Source organism: Pristiophorus japonicus, chromosome 2 (genome assembly GCF_044704955.1).
Source record: "Pristiophorus japonicus isolate sPriJap1 chromosome 2, sPriJap1.hap1, whole genome shotgun sequence".
NCBI lineage: Eukaryota > Metazoa > Chordata > Chondrichthyes > Pristiophoridae > Pristiophorus > Pristiophorus japonicus.
Window position 1 is genome coordinate 284,788,315 of NC_091978.1, and position 18,723 is coordinate 284,807,037.

Here is an 18,723-nt window from a genome sequence, read left to right on the forward strand (position 1 = left end):
GTTTAAAATACAAAGTCAGTTATTGGAAATGCAATAACATTTGACAAAAATCTTCTTAAATTGTATCAAATACCCCTCAGTTCTAACACTGGAATTCTGTACGAGATTAAAACACCATCATCCAGTATTTTCAATTGCACACAGGAAGGCAGGTTATGTTGACAGGAAGTGCATGACATGCACAAATCATTTAATGTCATATAGATAGTATTTATTATAATATAGTTTAATTGACCGAGGCTAACTAATAGATTGGTTCAACACCAAGGAACTGTTACTCATGAATATTCTGAGATATACAATACGTCAGGTAAAGAGCAAAAGGCGTCCTGTAGTATAATATTAGAATTTACAGAAGGACAGAATTTATTCTGCTTTAGAAAACATAAAGTATCTGGATGCATTTTACCAGCTGACTGAACAATACAATCCTACTGATGGCAAACCCATAGAGAGCTTTAGATCATTCTGTGAGAGGAACTTACATCTCCAAGGATCATCACAGCGGAAATGTCCACAGAATCCATTTTTCAAAAGAAAAGGTAAGATACATATTTGATATTCTGTAATTTCATTGATGCAGGAGATTAGTCTTGAAATATTGCTTTACAATTATATATTAAAATGTTAAAGAATCACTTTTACCTTTTCATATGCATATTCCATGCATGCACAAATAAAAGCACAACTATGAATGAACATTGTGGGTGCTGCATTTTTCACAAATGTGGATGTGGGTTTAGAACTGCACTGCACCACCCAGCAAGTTGCTGCTCCCGGTCTTTTGAGGGGAACTGTGTGAGTGAAGTATCATATTTTTACATAGCCTATTTCCTTGAGCCAAATAAAATGTTCCTGTTGGTAACTGCATCACGTGGGGTGATACTGATCTGTGTTCTGCGCTGTAAGATGATTTCAGATGGGGTGGCAGGGGACCACTATGAATGGCCTTGTTGTCCTGGGCTAGTGAGGATAAAAAGGCTTCCCACTTTTGATCAGTACCGAGTGACTTGCTGGAAAGAGCATTTGTGTCGAGGTAGCCCAGAATTTTTTCCAGACTTGTGCGATTGCAACGGCTCATTTATATAATTTTACGATGCAATGGGGTGAAATTGCTTTGCATCCCAATTGGGAACGGTAACCTTCTGCCTCCGGCGCAAAAATCCCACTCTTGCCACGGAATTGTCCTTACCACCCCTCAAAGGAAGTGGAACGCAATCTTGCACGCTCCACTTCCTATGGGGGCGGTAACTGGGGCGCTGAAGAAAGCGCTACAGCTGATGCTCCGCGTAGCGCTGACATGCTTCAGCGCCCCTCCTCTTCGATTAAAGGGGAGGGTTGTTGCGCACTCTGCGTGGCCTCTGATGGACTCCACTTGGCCACAAGGACAGCGTGCGACCGGGACTGCAGCCCGCCACCCAAACTGGAGTTCCGGGCAGCCCGGACCACGCTAGGGCGACCATAGAAACATAGAAACATAGAAACATAGAAAATAGGTGCAGGAGTAGGCCATTCGGCCCTTCTAGCCTGCACCGCCATTCAATGAGTTCATGGCTGAACATTCAACTTCAGTACCCCATTCCTGCTTTCTCGCCATACCATCGTTGAGCCGACCCAAATGTTGGCAGACAAAAAAAGATGGGGCACTAACGCCCTTCCCTTTAAGGAGCACCCCGAGTGCGGATGTCAGCCAGCTTAGCATTCCGCAAGGCCGGCATTGGCATCCACTCACGCCAGCCTCATAGCCCGCGGGGTAATTTCCCCCGTGTGGCATTAAGGGGTTGGCGCGGGGCGGTGGTGGGTCGGTGCGCACGGTGATGACATCATCGCCAGTTGTGCGGCGGCTCAGGACGCCAACCGCAGGGCACTTCGCTGCCATGGCAGCAAGTCCGTAAATTCCCGTGCAATTTCCCGGGAGGTGGTAGCGTCTCCCCTCCCCTGGGCGAAAAGTGTCACCCGGAAGCGCTAACGGGGCTATAAAAACGGGCCTATAAAAACGGGCAATTTCGCCCCCCAAAAGTCTTTCCAAATCATGCCGTAAGTGACTTGCCCCACACCTTAATTTCCTGGGATTTCTGTGCCGCTACACCAAGAACCTCGCCAAAACAGTTGAAACCTAATTATCATTGCTCCATCCCATTAAAATCACAGACGATCAGAAGTTTGCTGAATTACCGATGCTTTGATTGCTGCTGCAACTTACCCCATTGCAGAATGGCTCAGTATGTTTGGTATAATCACAGGAATAGGAACAATCATGAACATTTTGGTTTTGAAATGCAGAATATTGGTGATGTAAAGACACCTATATTCGAATGAACTGGCTCAAATGATAAGTCCATGCTAGCTTTCAGGTTAACATGGATCTCTCCATCAAGTGACAACGAAAAAGAGTTGACAACTTTAAAATTGAGAGTTGCTGCATTGAAAAAACACACGGCCAGCAGCTTTGTTTGTAAACACAATTTTCTTTTGCCCTATTTAAAATGGTATATTTAAATTCATATTTTTTCAGGATATTGATATATTTTGCATTATTTCACAGGAAAATAAGAATGATATGTACAACAAGGCATAAGACAAATTCAGAATTAGCAATATCCAATATTGGGCAGCGATATAAACAATTCACCAGCAGTAAAAGGGATATAGTACCTTTTATTTCAGCCTTTTATGATATATTGTTATTTTAGTAACTCTGAATATTGTTGAAATCCTTTTTTATGGAATTTTACAACATTCACTGTTATTGAATATAATTGACAAGTTGCTGATTTAAGAAGGTGGGAGCTAATTATTCTTTATATCTATAGCAAGGGAATTATTGGTTTCTGTACTTCAGCAATGCTCAGTAGGCCTGAATGCCAGCATATGTAAATCCACAAGTACATATGGTGTTTATAAGTGGTTTTGCCCTTGGTGGTTTCGAATCACCACCACCCCCAACCACCCCACAACAGTTCTAGGCACCGGAATTATAGTGGTGAACAGAAATACAGTTACAGCTGGATCTTTCGGTCTCAACCATCACAATGCTTTTATTCGAGTTAAAGCACACACCTGCACCCAGTAAAAACACACCCTGGTAGTGTAAAACAAACAAACACAGTACAACACACAACCCTGGCCCGTCTGAACAGGCCCCTAATGCGAAGTACCCACGTCTAAAACACCCCTGCTCGAATCCAAAAGTGCACCAGAATCTGTCCAACAGAATGTGCGTACGTTTACGATCCTTGCAAAAACCTCCCCACTAAAACCCCTAAGGCTTGGCTGGGACACACGACATGCTTTCACACTATGCGGTGGTCTTAAAGATGCGTGGGCTGGGATAAATGCTCACCAATTTCTCCTCTGGCTTACTCGCTGCTTCTCCTGATGAAGCGTATCTTCTAGTTCTGTACCAATCTGTGGTATTCAAGTCCAGTCTCAAGGTCAGCTTCCCAGTCGAAATAGCGAGGCTCTCTTTGCTCATAGATGGTGGTTTCTTCTCTCCGTCCCAGATGGAGTGCTCAGTTCTTGTGTGTTGAACGAAGCAAGCAGGCATGGAAGAGGGGAGAGAGAGAGATGGCTGCAAACTGCCACTCTTATACCTGCAAAATGCTGCTTCTCGCGCCAAAAGTTCAACTGTCCTATCGCCTGAGGCAGTACAACTGAAAGAGCAAAATCAATGTCTTTGGCTTGTTCCTTTGTTACTGGCTGTTTCCTCGCTAAGGCTCCGACGAGTCTGTGTGGTCGAATAGCTTTCTTTGTGTCCTGAGCACCAACCAATCTGCTTTGATCTCTCACTGATTGCATGACAAAGGGCCTGCCCCCATGATGTATATTCCTGTGGGACAAGTTTGGATTGTCCCATGTCCATGCTGTCTGCTTCTCTGCAGTAACAGCAAATGTGTCCAAGCAATGTCCAAAACTTAAGTCCAAAAGTATGTTTTCGCCAAATTGTTACAGTTGCCCCTATGATATTTCAAGAATCCTTCTGGACTTTCAAAAATCCACTGGTGAAAACACATCGTGGCCTCCAACCAACCCTTTATACTTTACTGTAAATATTCGTACAACATATTTACAGCGAAAAACATTCAGGTTCAACCTTTAACCAAGGCTCTCACCAACTTCGTAGCGCCTTGCTTTGCCTTTTGCAAGACAACCGCAACAAATACATTACAATGAGAAACTGTACAATTACAAGAGTGTGCGAGCAAATTTGGATCCACGAAGGAACTTCTACATTCAAATCAATGTCCCACCAGGGTGGGTAATTTATCCCTTTAATTTCCTCCCCTTTTGTCTGTTCCAATGTAAAATAATGTTTCTGCGAGAACTCAACGGCTTCTATTAACATTGTGAGGTGTTCGGACAGAAAAGAAATCTGATATCCGAACTGTGTGATGTACGGCTGCAGATTATGGATTGTGTCGTTCACCGTGATGTGTATCGTGGATGGCTCTGGGATTGGAAGGATGCGCTCTTGGGCCACTTGAACTTCGACGTGGGGTTTGAAGCAGAAAGTCGTGTCGGTGACCGGACACCAAGTGTCGCGGTGCACCCGGTACTGGTCCACGCTTGTCGTGACGCAGTATGTCCCGTTGCCCGCATATGCTACCTGAGGTGGAATGTGGCTCTGGGCCATCATCTCCATGGTGCAGTTAATAGGCTCTGCACTCTCTGATTCAAACCTGCACTCTGGCCGATCGAACGCTTTCAAGTGCTGGGGACACTATTGTGTTCCCATCACAGATGAGACTGCATTCAGGGAGGTTAAAGTAACAGTGACCTCAGTCTTTATTAAGACACTCCAGAGTGAGTAACAGGCCTTTGGGGCTGGCTTATATACAGTGCTCCCAAGGGATGCTGTGATCCCTTGGGACTTCAGGGGATGCGCTCCATGGTGGCGGAACATGGGAGTGCATGCTTTACAGATACACAACATCACTCCCCCCAAAATCAAAGTGAAAACTATTTACAAGGTGAGGCGGTCGGGAGCCTTTCTTTCCCTGGTGGACCGCCTCGGTACAAATGTCTGTTCTGGTGTGTTGGCTGTGCCCTCGCTGGGCTGGCAGTGTTGTTGGCCCTGCAGGGCTGCCGGGTGAGCCTGGCCTTGCTGGGTTGTTGGGCATGATGGGTTCGATTTCCTGGTCCGGCGTGGTGTCGTTGATCCTTTGGGTGTGTGTTGTGGGCTCGAAAAAGGTGGTGTCTGCTGTGGGTTGTTCAGGGCAGTCTGTAAACCGCAGCCTCGTTTGGTCCAGGTGCTTTCTGCAAATTTGTCCATTGTCTAGTTTGACTACAAACACCCTACTCCCTTCTTTAGTTATCACCATACCCGCGATCCACTTGGGACCATGTCCATAGTTTAGCACATACACAGGGTCATTCAGATCAATTTCCCGTGATACAGTGGCGCGACCATCGTTTACATTTTGTTGCTGCCGCCTGCTCTCTACCTGATCATGCAGGTTGGGGTGAACCAGCGAGAGTCTGGTTTTAAGTGTCATTTTCAAAAGTAGCTCAGCCGGGGGCACCCCTGTGAGCGAGTGGGGTCTCGTGCGGTAGCTGAGCAGTACTCGGGACAGGCGGGTTTGGAGTGAGCCTTCTGTGGCTCGTTTGAGGCTCTGTTTGATTGTTTGTACTGCCCGCTCTGCCTGCCCATTGGAGGCTGGTTTAAACGGGGCCGAGGTGACATGTTTGATCCCATTGCGGGTCATGAATTCTTTAAATTTGGCACTGGTGAAAATGGCCCATTGTCACTGACCAGTATGTCAGGCAGGTCGTGGGTGACAAACATGGCCCTCAGGCTTTCAATGGTGGCGGTGGCGGTGCTTCCTGACATTATTTCACATTCAATCCATTTTGAAAAAGCATCCACCACCACCAGGAACATTTTACTGAGAAACGGGCCAGCATAGTCGATGGATCCTCGACCATGGTCTGCAGGGCCAGGACCACAAACTTACTGGTGCCTCTCCGGGCGCATTGCTCAACTGAGCACACACGCTGCATTGCTGTACACAGGACTCTAAGTCAGAGTCGATACCGGGCCACCACACGTGGGATCTGGCTATCGCTTTCATCATTACTATACCTGGGTGTGTGCTGTGGAGATCCGAGATGAACGTCTCCCTGCCCTTTTTGGGTAGCACTACGCGGTTACCCCACAACAGGCAGTCTGCCTGAATGGACAGCTCGTCCTTTCGCCGCTGGAACGGCTTGATTAGCTCTTGCATTTCAACGGGGATGCTGGCCCAGCTCCCATGCAGTACACAGTTTTTTACTAGGGACAGCAGAGGATCTTAGCTGGTCCAAGTCCTAATCTGGCGGGCTGTGACAGGTGATTTATCATTTTCAAATGCTTCCATGACCATCAACAAGTCTGCAGGCTGTGTCACCATCAACAAGTTTGCAGGCTGCGCCATTTCCACCCCCGTGGTGGGCAGTGGTAGCTGACTGAGAGCATCCGCACAATTCTCGGTGCCTGGCCTGTGGCGGATGGTATAGTTATACGCTGATAGCGTGAGTGCCCACCTTTGTTTGCGGGCTGAGGCATTGGTATTTATCCCCTTGTTTTCAGCGAACAGGGATATGAGGGGCTTATGATCGGTTTCCAGCTCAAATTTGAGGCCAAACAGGGACTGATGCATTTTCTTTGCCCCGGACACACACGCTAATGCCTCTTTCTCAATCATGCTGCAGGCCCTCTCGGCCTTAGACAAGCTCCTGGAGGCATAGGCGACAGGTTGCAACTTCCCCGCAACGTTAACTTGTAATACACACCCGACTCCGTACGACGACGCATCACATGCTAGCACAAGTCTTTTACACGGGTTATACAATACAAGCAGCTTGTAGGAGCATAAAATGTTTCTGGCTTTCTCAAAAGCAATTACTTGGTTTTTTTCCCCATACCCAGTTCTCACCTTTACGCAATAACACATGTAGGGGCTCTAAGAGGGTGCTTAACCCCGGTAGGAAGTTACCAAAATAGTTGAGGAGTCCCAGGAACGACCGCAGCTGCGTGACATTCTGTGGCCTGGGCGCGTTCCTGATAGCCTCTGTCTTGGCGTCTGTGGGCCAAATGCCATCCGCCACAATCTTTCTCCCCAAAAGCTCCACTTCTATTGCCATGAAGATGCATTTCGACTTCTTCAGCCACAGCCCTACGCGATCCAGTCGCTGGAGGACCTCCTCCAGGTTTTGTAGGTGCTCGATGGTGTCCCAACCCATGACCAATATGTCGTCCTGAAAAACCACCGTGCGTGGTACCGACTGGAGTAGGCTCTCCATGTTTCTCTGGAAGATCGCTGCAGCCGACCGAATTCCAAATGGGCATCTGTTGTCGATGAACAGTCCCTTGTGCGTGTTGATGCAGGTGAGGGCCTTCAAAGACTCCTCCAGCTCCTGCGTCATGTAGGCCGAAGTCAGGTCAAGCTTGGTAAACATCTTGCCTCTTGCCAGCGTCGCAAATAGGTCATCTGCCGTAGGTAGCGGGTATTGGTCCTGAAGCGAGAAACGATTAATAGTTACTTTATAATTGCCGCAAATCCTGACCGTGCCATCAGTTTTGAGTACTGGAACAATCGGGCTGGCCCACTCGCTGAATTCCACTGGAGAGATGATGCCCTCGCGTTGCAGCCTGTCCAGCTTGATTTCCACTCTCTCCCTCATCATGTGAGGTATCGCTCGCGCCTTGTGGTGAATGGGTCGTGCCTCTGGGACCAAGTGAATGCGCACCTTCGCCCCGGAAAAGTTTCCAATGCCTGGCTCAAAAAGGGAAGGAAATTTGTTAAGAACCTGGGTACATGAGGCCTCATTGACAAGTGATAGCGCTCGGGTGTCATCCCAGTTCCAGCGGATTTTGCCCAGCCAGCTCCTTCCAAGCAGTGTGGGGCCATTGCCCGGGACAATCCAGAGTGGCAGTTCGTGCACCGTGACCTCATAGGTGACCTTGACCATGGACCTGCCCAGGACAGTGATAAGCTCTTTGGTGTACGTTCTCAGTTTTGTGTGGATGGGGCTCAGGGCTGGTCTGAGTGCCTTGTTGCACCACAGTCTCTAAAACATCCTTTTACTCATGATGGATTGGCTAGCGCCAGTGTCCAGTTCCATAGCTACGGGTAAGCCATTCAATTTTACGTTTAGCATTATAGGTGGACATTTCGTCGAAAATGTGTGCACCCCGTGTACTTCAGCATCTGCCTCCTCTCTCTGAGACTTGAAATTGCTTTGGTCCACCATGGACCGACCTTCCTCTGCCACGTGGTGGTTAGCAGGTTTTGCAGAGCTTCCAACAAGGTGTGAATTGCCTTGCATTCATCCTTTGTTGCAGACTCTGAGTCATCTGGGTCACCTGAGGCCTGCTGGCAGTTGCAGACTCATGGTTTCTGCCATGTACATTTCTGCTCGCAAACACAGTTCCAGTTAATTTATGAACATTGCTAGCACTTGTGTGCTCACTGGTGGACGTAAACGCCTGTGCTATCGCAATGGCCTTACTGAGGGTCGGTGTCTCTACAGTCAAAAGTTTTCATAGGATGGTCTCATGGCCAATGCCCAGTACAAAAAAGTCTCTGAGCATTTGCTCCAGACAACCATCAAACTCACATTGTCCTGCAAATCACCTTAGCTCGACGACGTAGCTCACCACTTCCTGACCTTCAGATCGCTGGTACATATAGAACCGATACCTCGCCATCAGCACGCTCTCCCTCGGGTTAAGATGCTCCCAAACCAGTGTACACAGCTCCTCATACGACTTATCTGTGGGTTTCACCGGAGCCAGAAGATTCTTCATGAGGCTGTAGGTCGGTGCTCCGCAGACCGTGAGGAGGACCGCTCTCTTTTTTGCAGTGCTTCCTTCTCCGTCCAGCTCGTTGGCTACAAGGTACTGGTCTAACCATTCGACATAGGCTTCCCAGTCCTCACCCTCTGAGAACTTCTCCAGGATTCCCACAGTTTGCTGCATCTTTGCGTTGGATTCGTGTACTCATTGCCAGTTGTTGTGTTCCTAACACAGATGAGACTGCACACAGGGAGGTTAAAGTAACAGTGACCTCAGTCTTTATTAAGACACTCCAGAGTGAGTAACAGGCCTTAGGGGCCGGCTTATATACAGTGCTCCCAAGGGATGCTGGGATCCCTTGGGACTTCAGGGGATGCGCTCCCTGGTGGCGGAACATGGGAGTGCATGCTTTACAGATACACAACAGACACAATATGATATGTGTGCCCCTGCTCTGGCACCTCTTGAGGTCAGTCCGGTCATGGCGTGCTCCCACTTCATTACAAACGGTGGGGCCCCATGGTACTGCACGTGCATCCACTCCCGTAAGACGCCAATGTTTTCCACTCTGTATACCGGCGCTGGTTGTGGTGTCCTGCCCATCACCGGCATTCGCAACACAATCCCCATAACTGAGTGGTTGGACCGACCGCAATCCATTGGGACTGGGTAGGCTTCAGAAACTAAATGGAGCTGACACAGACTCACCGAATTATGATACGGGCTGAGCGCTGCGAGGTGCCAGCTGCTGACCCACGATGGGACACGACCTTGCCGGAGGTCTTCCAAATTACTGCGTCCCTCGCCTAGCAACCAGGCACCATATAACACGTACACTTCATTCATGGCTGCCTGTGCCAAGGCATTCCTGTCCTCCCGTATTAATTCATTAACCATTTTAGCATGTGTCTCCAGCTCCGCGATGACCTCTTTTAAGTGAATAGTCATCGCCTGGTCCTCCTTTAGCTCCGACCCGACCACTTTGTTCCCTTCCCCCAGGATCTTCTGCAGCTGGTCCTTTGAACCGCTAACTTGCATCTGCAGCTGCACGTTGTCCATACTATTGACGAGAGATGTACCCGCGCTAAACGTCGCAGCGACATCATTGAGCACCTCTCGCCTCTGCCTCCCCAGACTAACGTTATCGTACACTCCCATGTCGTACAACTCTTCCCGACTCACATCCCCGTAACTGAGTTGAAAGAACTGGCGCAACATTTTTTTAATGAGCGCCTCATACAGCTGCTCAGTTTCTTCTGGACACCACTCGAGCAGAAGTACCCCGGTTAAGTTTAAAATGACCGATGCGACCGCGTAGTGCACCCCTTGGAATAAAACCTTCCCAGTCGGGGCTAAATCTAAACCATTCCCTGGGCCTGGTGTGGTGGCGAGACACCTAACTTCTGTTGCCTATACTGGTGGGGCTGTGGGCAGGGGCTTCCTCTTGTGTGCGACAAGCTCCGTGGAATTTATTGTGTTGGGAGGGTCTGGGATCAGGCAGGAGACCATACTCCGATCTCATCTCATCCCAGCCCCGGCATCCTGCCATTGTCTTCAAAAGTCAATTGACACACCCACTGGGCAGATCCGCTCTAGCCCCCACATACACACATAAATTCCCTGTTCCTCCTTCCATCACTTGTCCCAGCACACTTCCACTACCCCCCGTGTCCCCCTAAAATCTGTCGGTACGTATCGTTCCCCAGTCTCTCCCAGTCTGGTTCCCCGTGTCCTGACTCAATTTCCTGAGCCACCACCACCGTCCCAGGGGAATGTGTCCCTTGCACTTCAAGCATGTACGCTTGCCCTCGGTCACCCCAGCCCGTGTGGCTGTGACCTTCAGTCTGGGACACGGTATGGAAGTCTCCCCGTATGTGAACCCGGCGTGGCTGGAGTATTTCATTGAATTCGATCCCAGCCACCCTGCCCACCTTCCCTCGTGGAAGTAGGCTGCCATCCCGTCCGTGTCCCCTGTCCTACCCCCCTGTGTCATGGTGGGTCCGTTCCCCCCAGTACAGCCGTAGAGGAAGGACAACTCGGTGTCTCCTCTCCTGTTGTGCCTCGTTCCGGCCAGCATCCAAATCCTGCTCAGTCTCAGGGCTGTCTCCATTCCATCCTCGGCTTCCTGCAAAACAAAAGTAACAAGCACCTTGCTGTGAGAGAGTCTACCTCCACAGGTCTGGCTTCATTACAACTAACCAAAACACTTTAAAAGAAAACTATGTACAATACCACCCGTGTTGCCGGGTGGCCCCGCTTGGGCACCTCTTGCCTGGGCCTTTTACGGCTCCTGGTCGGCATGTAAGGAGACGTCCACGGCGCCCTTGGCCATGGGATCTTGCTGCTCCTTCTTACAGTCCCCACCACGGGATCCTCGCTGTCTCAAACTATGTGAGGAAGACCCGCGTCCACCATGCTGTTTACAGCACCTTGGTGTTTCTTTCCTTCCCTTACCCTTTCCCCCGGGTTAAACAACTTACATTGGTTTACGTGGAACCACTTTGTGCGCCTAGAGAGTTTAACCGTGTAAATCATGGGGCTTGCCTATCCACTATATAGGGTCCCATATACAGTGGGTCAAACATCCCTACACGATCGTAGTTTCGGACCGTCACCTGGTCCCCTACCTTCCACTCGTGCGTTTTCTGGGCCTCGAGCAGCAACCGAGCAGCAATCTGGTGCTGCTTCCCGATGTTACTGGCTGCCAGTGAATCTGCTTCAACCTCTTGTACAGATTCTTGACAAACTTATCCCGGTTTACTTCTCTCACTTGACCTTCAGTGAGAACCGGTGCCAGAACATGGGTAGGCATGCGCATGACCCTCCCGGTCATGAGCTCATGTGGGGAATACCCTGTGCTCCCGGAGAGGCTGGCTCGGACCTCCATCAAAACTAATGGCAGGATCTCATCCCACTTTTTCGGGGACGACCCTGTTTCCTTCCGCAGCCTTTCTATGATGATCCGATTAAGTCGCTCCACAACCCCCGATGACTGTGGGTTGTGAGCCACATGCCATTTACCCTCTATCCCCAGAACCTTCAAGGTGGCCTGCATGACTTGCCCCGTGAAGTGGCTCCCTTGGTCGGACTCCACGATCTGTGGCAGTCCCCACCTGGAGAACACTTCCCTTACCAAAATCCTTGCCGTCACCAACGCCTTGGCTGATCGGCAAGGGAAGGCTTCCTCCCACTTGGAGAACACATCTACTAGGACCAAACAGTACTTGTAACTGCCCTTTGTGGTGGGCAATGGCCCGATGTAATTGACCTGTACCGACTGCCATGGTCCCTCTACCCTTCTCGTGTGTCCCATGGGAACCTTCCTACTTTGCAGATCGGGGTTGTTCGCCGCGCACAGCAGACATTATGCGCAAAAATCGCGGATGTCCTCCCTCAGTTGCGGCCACCACCCTCCCTGTTCTACACTTTGCCAGGTAGTCTCCAACCCTGGGTGTCCCGCTCCTGGACCCCCGTGGGTCAACTGGAGGAATTCCCTCTGGTGCACCCCGGGAACTATCCACCAATCCCCCTTAAAGAGCATCCCCTCCTTTACGGTGATGCCCGCTACCCCGAACGGACCTGGAGTATTATGTGCAGTTCTGGTCTCCTTACCTAAGAAAGGATATACTTGCCATAGAGGGAGTGCAGCGAAGTTTCACCGGACTGATTTCTGGGATGGACGGACTATTGTATGAGGAGAGATTGGGTCGATGAGGCCAGCATTCACTAGAGTTTAGAAGAATGAGAGGGGATCTCATTGAAACATATAAAATTCTGACTGGGTTGGATGGACTGGATGCCGGGGGGATGTTTCCCCTGGCTGGGAAGTCTAGAACAAGGGGTCACAGTTTCAGGATACGGGTAGGAAATTTAGGTCTGAGATGAGGAGAAATCTTTTCACTCAGAGGGCAGTAAGTCTGTGGAATTTTCTACCACAGAAAGCTGTGGAGGCCATGTCACTGAATATATTTAAGAGGGAGATAGATAGATTTCTAGAAACAAAAGGCATCAAGGGAAAAAGGTATAGGGAAAAAGCGGGAATATGGTGTTGAGAAAGAGGATCAGCCATGATCATATTGAATGGCGGTGCAGACACGAAAGGCCGAATGGCCTACTACTGCCTCTATTTTCCTATGTTACCTTCTCGCCCTTAGCTAGCTGCTCCAGGATGACCTTGGGGACGGGATCCTGTGCCTGGACTTGCATCAAGTCTGGGGCCAATGCTACCCCTGCACTCCCTGGTGTCCCTGCTTTGTCCCGGATTGCTGCTACTGGGCTGCACCCATATGGATCCCAAAAAACTCCTTCCCTGGCTCCCTCCTTTCCTAACTCGTCTGCCCTTCTGCTGCCTTCCCCTCTGGGCTCTGTCTTAGAGTGAACCTTTACTTTGTGGATGTAATGACATTCCGGGGCCCCTGTGGCCTCTAAGACCTTTCTTAGCAACGGTGCTGTTGCTAAGGACTTCCCGTCTGCGGATGTGAAACCGCAACGAGCCCAGATGGCCAAGTATTCCGCGGCTATCAGAGGGAGCAGCATGTGGTGGCCCGGCCTGCAGATTGCCGCGGTCCCGGCCTGCAAAGACCATCAGCAGGCCGGGACCATTAGAGGGAGCAGCGGCCCGGCCCGTAAATCGGCGCGGTGCCGGCCTGCAAGACCATCAGCAGGCCAGGACCATGAGATGGAGCAGCCTGCGACGGTGCCACTGCAGAGAGCAGCAGCGCGTGCTGCCGAAGGAGGGTGATGGCTGATTGCAGTGTGGGCAGGTGCAGCACGAGTGGCGAGGTCGGGACGAAGGAGCGGCAAGAGTTCATAGAAGGATGTGATCGGGGCCCAGGAGAGGCAAAGGTTCGGGGCCCAGCAGAGGTGAGGTGCCCAGGGGCAGCACGGGCCAGCCCACACTGTGATATGTGTGCGCACTAGGTCCGAACAGCAGAGCAGGTCTCCAATCATCTTGGTTAATCCTTGCCACAGGACCAAGACCTAGCTCTGTCAAGCCCGTGTGGTGGCTGGGGTGCAATGGCCACCACACGTTAAAAAAATCCACACACAGGCATCTTCCACACTTCAGGATGTAGTTCGGGATCCGGAATATAATTGAAACACATGTGAACTCATCCATTTTCGGCGTGGAAGCAAGTCATCCTCGTTTCGAGGGACTGCCTATGATGAAACATGGAATCCGAGCAGATGGTGTATGGGGCCGGGAACTCATCGGCATGGGTAACGACATACACCACTGCTGATAGTTCGGTGTGCTGGGCGCTCAGGGTACTCGGGAGTTTAATGGCCCTTGCTATCCCAGCTGTAGGCTCATAAATCCCGCAACCGGTGAAACACTTCCCGTTCGCTATCGAACTAGACCCATCGACATAGATCTCGCAGCCCATTGGGTGTAACCCGGCCCGGAATCCTACGTCCACATCCCATACCCCTTCCACTGTACACTTATGGGCCGTCCCTGGATAGTTCATGTTGGCGGCCAACTTGGGCTCACTAAGGCCTTGCACTTTCAGATGCATTTGTGAGAGCAATAAAGTCCAGCGGGCAATGCGAGCAGTGCTCACCGTGCCGTGCTTTATCCTCCCATCTAAAAACATCTGAGTGGGGATATGGTGGGTTAGTCGAATGATCAGGGACAATCCCGTAAAGAGCTGTGAGCACTTTTGTAAGTCGTTTCCCTTAGGTGCTTTCGACACACCCCATGTTACACTAGTTCTAGACCTGGGAATGATTACTGTACTGAACAGATGAATGAGTCACGGACAAATACCTCGGTCTCAACCGGCAATGCTTTATTAAAGCTAAACACACACCTGCCCCCAATAAAACCACACACCCCAATAAAACAAACAAATGCAGCACAATACACAGTGTGGCCTGTCTAACAGGCCCCTAACACGAAGTACCCGCGTATAAAACACCCCCTCTGTAAACCACTAAGAATTTGGTTGGGAGAACGCACGATACCCTCTCACACCGTGGCTGTGATCTTAAAAAGATGTGTGTGCAGAAATGCTCATCGATTTCACTGGCTTACTCGCTGCTTCCTCTGATGAAAAGGTGTCTCTTCTGGTTTCTTCTCTCCATCCCAATACGGAGGGTTGGATTCTTGTAGGGGCAAAGCAGCGAGACAAGAGAGAGTGAGAGATGGCCACACGGCCACCTTTTATATCCAAGTCTGTTTGTCCTTCCTGGGTCATAGATGTTGAGGCTTCCTGTGGGTGTGTCGTCCTTTGGCCTTTGTTTCAAGGTTTCCTGTGGGTATGTCTTCGGCTTTTACCCAATAAAGTTCCTTGTTTTTGAGGCTTCCTGTGTTTGAGTCCAGTGATGGGTTTTCGCTTCCAGGCAGTCTGGGCTTAATGGCTCTCTATTGTTCTGACTCACCTAGGTAATCACTGATTGACGAGGTCACCTTGCCAAACAATGGACTCCATTAGCCCACTCCTGCCTTATGTTGGCCATTGTCATTCCAGACTCCCTGCCCATCATTCTAAGTCCAACATGGAGCCGCACCTGGGCCCCTCCGATAAACAGCTTCGAGCTTTCTTTCTGTGGTGAGAAAAATATTAAACAAAATGTCCAGACAATGTCCAATAAATCTTTGGGGGTTCGATGCTTCCAGTCCTTACAGTCCCCTCTATGATAATTCAAGAGTCTTCTAGAACATATCAACGTCCGCTGGTGAGCAAGCATCGTGATTCCCAACCAATCCTATCCCCTTTTACTTTTAAAACACCCCGAATATACGTCTCCGAAATTCAACTGTGCACCGCACTATTGCCATGTAGATACAGAAAGTTACATTCAAGGTTCATTAACTACAGCCTCCCATCGACTCCGGAGCGCCTGACTTCTCTTTTTATAAGAAATAGACAACAAGTATATCACAATCAAAAGCTGTACAATGACGGGAGCATGTGAGCATATCCTCCACATGCTCATGAGGAACCTCCACACTTATACCAAGGTCCCACGAGGGCGGGGAATTTATCCCTTTTATTCTTTCCCCTGTGTCGTGGTTCATCTGTTCCAGTGTGAAATAATGTTTTTGGGATAGCTCGACGGCCTTTAATAACGTTGTTGGGTACTCCGGCAGAAAAGGAATCTGATACCTGAGCTGGGTAATGTACTGTTGCAGGTTCGGGATCGTGTTGCTAACTGTAATGTGTGCCGTGGATGGTTCTGGGGTCAGAATAATATGTTCCTGTGCCACTTGAACTTCGCCGTGGGATTTGAAGCAGAAAGTGCTGTCGGTGACTGGACACTAAGTGTCCCGGTGCACTCGATACCGGTCCACACTCATGGTTACGCAGTATGTCCCATTGCCTGCATAGAAACATAGAAAATAGGTGCAGGAGTAGGTCATTTGGCCCTTTGAGCCTGCACCACCATTCAATAAGATCATGGCTGATCATTCACCTCAGTACCCCTTTCCCGCTTTCTCTCCATACCCCTTGATCACCTTAGCCGTAAGGGCCATATCTAACTCTCTCTTGAATATATCCAATGAACTGGCATCAACGACTCTCTGCGACAGGGAATTCCACAGGTTAACAACTCTCTGAGTGAAGAAGTTTTTCCTCATCTCAGTCCTAAATGGCCTACCCCTTTTCCTAAGACTGTGTCCGCTGGTTCTGGACTTCCCTAACATCGGGAACATTCTTCCCGCATCTAACCTGTCCCGTCCCGTCAGAATCTTATTCGTTTCTATGAGATCCCCTCTCATCCTTCTAAACTCCAGTGTATAAAGGCCCAGTTGATCCAGTCTCTCCTCAAATGTCAGTCCAGCCAGCATATGCTACTGAGGTGGAACGTGGCTCTGGGCCCTCACCTCCATGGTGCAGTTGATCGGCTCCCGACTCTCGGATTCAAACCCGCACTCTGGCCGATCGAACGCGTTCAAATGCTGGGGACACAATATGACGTGTGCATCCCTGCTCTGGCACCCCTTGAGGTCAGTGCCGGTCATGGCATGCTCCCACTTTATAACAAATGGTGGGACCGCATGATACCGCACGTGCACCCCTTCCCGTATGACCCCAATGTTCTTCGCCTGTATCACGGCGCTGGTTGTGATGTCTCACCCATTACTGGCATACGCCAGACTATCCCTATGATTGTATGGTTGGACCAACCACAATCCACTGGGACGGGGTAGGCTTCGGAGACTAGACGGAGCTGACACGGGCTCATTGAATTACTATACGGGCTGAGTGCTGCGAGGTGTCGGTTGCTGATCCATGACGGGACATGACCTTGCTGGAAGTCCTCTAACTTACTGTGCCCCATGCTCAGCAACCAGGCACTGTACAACACGCACACTTCGTTTCGTGCTGCCTTCGCCAAGGCATTCCTGTCCTCCCGTATTAATGCATTTACAGTCTTTGCGCGTGTCTCCAGCTCTGCGATAACCTCCTTTAAATGGACAGTCATTGCCTGGTCCTCCTCTAACTCGGACCCTACCACCGCGTTCCCTTCCCCCAGGATTTTCCACAGTTGGTTTAAACCATTGATCTGCATTTGCAGCTGCACGTCGTCCATACTATTGATGAGAGTTGTACCCGTGCTACACACCGTAGCGACATCATTGAGCACCCCTCGCCTCTGCCTCCCCGGACTAATGTTATCATATACTCCCATATTGTACAATCTTTCCCGACCCACATCCCCGTAACTGAGTTCAAAGAACTTGCAGAACATTTCTTTAACGAGTGCCTCATACAGCTGCTCAGTTTCTTTTGGACACCATTTGGGTAGATGTACCCCGGTAAGGTTTAAAATGACTGACACGACCGCATAATGCATCCCCTGAAATAAAACCTTTCCAGTCGGGACTAAAACTAAACCATTCCCTGGGCCTAGTGTGGTGGCAGGACACCTAACTTCTGTTGCCTGTACCAGTGGGGCTGTGGGCAGGGGCTTCCTCTTGTGTGCTACAAGTTCAGTGGCATTTATTGTGTTGGGAGGGTCTGGGATCAGGCAGGAGTCCGTACTCCGATCCCATCTGATCCCAGCCCCAGCGTCCTGCCATTGCCTTGAAAAGGCAATCGACACACCCGCTGGGCAGGTCAGTACTGACCCCCACATACACACATAAATTCCCTGTTCCTCCTTCCACCACTTGTCCCAGCACACTTCCACTCCCCCCTTTGACCCCATGATCTGTCGGTACGTATCGTTCCCCAGTCGTTCCCAGTCCGCTGTCTGGTTCCCCATGTCCTGACTCAATTTCCTGAGCCAACACCACCGTCCCAGGGGAATGTGTCCCTTGCACTTCAAGCATGTACGCTTGCCCTCGATCACCCCAACCCGTGTGGCTGTGACCTTCAGTCTGTGACACGGTATGGAAGTCTCCCCGTATGTGAAGCCACCATTGCTGGAGTATTTCGTCGAATTCGATCCCAGCCATCCTGCCCACCTTCCCTCGTGGAAGTAGGTTGCCATCCCGTCCGTGTCCCCTGTCCTACCCCCTGTGTCACGGTGGGTCCGTTCCCCCCAGTACATCCGTAGAGGAAGGACAACTCGGTGTCTCCTCTCCTGCTGGGCCCTGTTCCGGCTAAGCTCCAAAGAACGATTACCAGGGTTGTCTCCATCTTTTTCTCGGCTTCCTGTGAAGATACAAAGAAACAATAACCTTTCTGTGAGAGGGTATACCTCCACAGGTCTGGCTTCATCAAAAACACACTCTGTAAAAACACGAAACTGAGAAGGAAACTATATACACCGCCACCCGTCTGAGTGGCCCCTCTAGGTGTTTATGACCCTGGACCTTTTATAGCCCCTCGGCGGTGTGTAAGGAGGTGACCATGGCGTTCTCGGCCGTGGGATCCTGCTACTTCTCCTACCACCACGGGCTCCTCACTGTCCCAAACTATGGGAGGAAGACCCGTGTCCACCATGACCTGCCCTGTGAAGTGGCTCCTCTGATCGGACTCCACAATCCGTGG

At 50.2% G+C, this 18,723-nt stretch overlaps 1 protein-coding gene across 9 annotated transcripts in view; it reads left to right on the forward strand.

Moving 5' to 3' along the window:
- The window catches only part of LOC139233945 (uncharacterized), a 926,529-nt gene that overhangs the window by 369,896 nt on the left and 537,910 nt on the right, over positions 1 to 18,723 (forward strand). For all 9 annotated transcript variants that reach the window (XR_011588246.1, XM_070864651.1, XM_070864643.1 and 6 more), the window contains one exon: positions 413 to 542. Coding sequence is in view for 8 of the 9 variants with exons in the window: in XM_070864651.1 (XP_070720752.1) it covers positions 413 to 542 (130 nt within the window). In the remaining variant the exon portion in view is untranslated. The remainder of the gene's footprint in view (positions 1 to 412; positions 543 to 18,723) is intronic.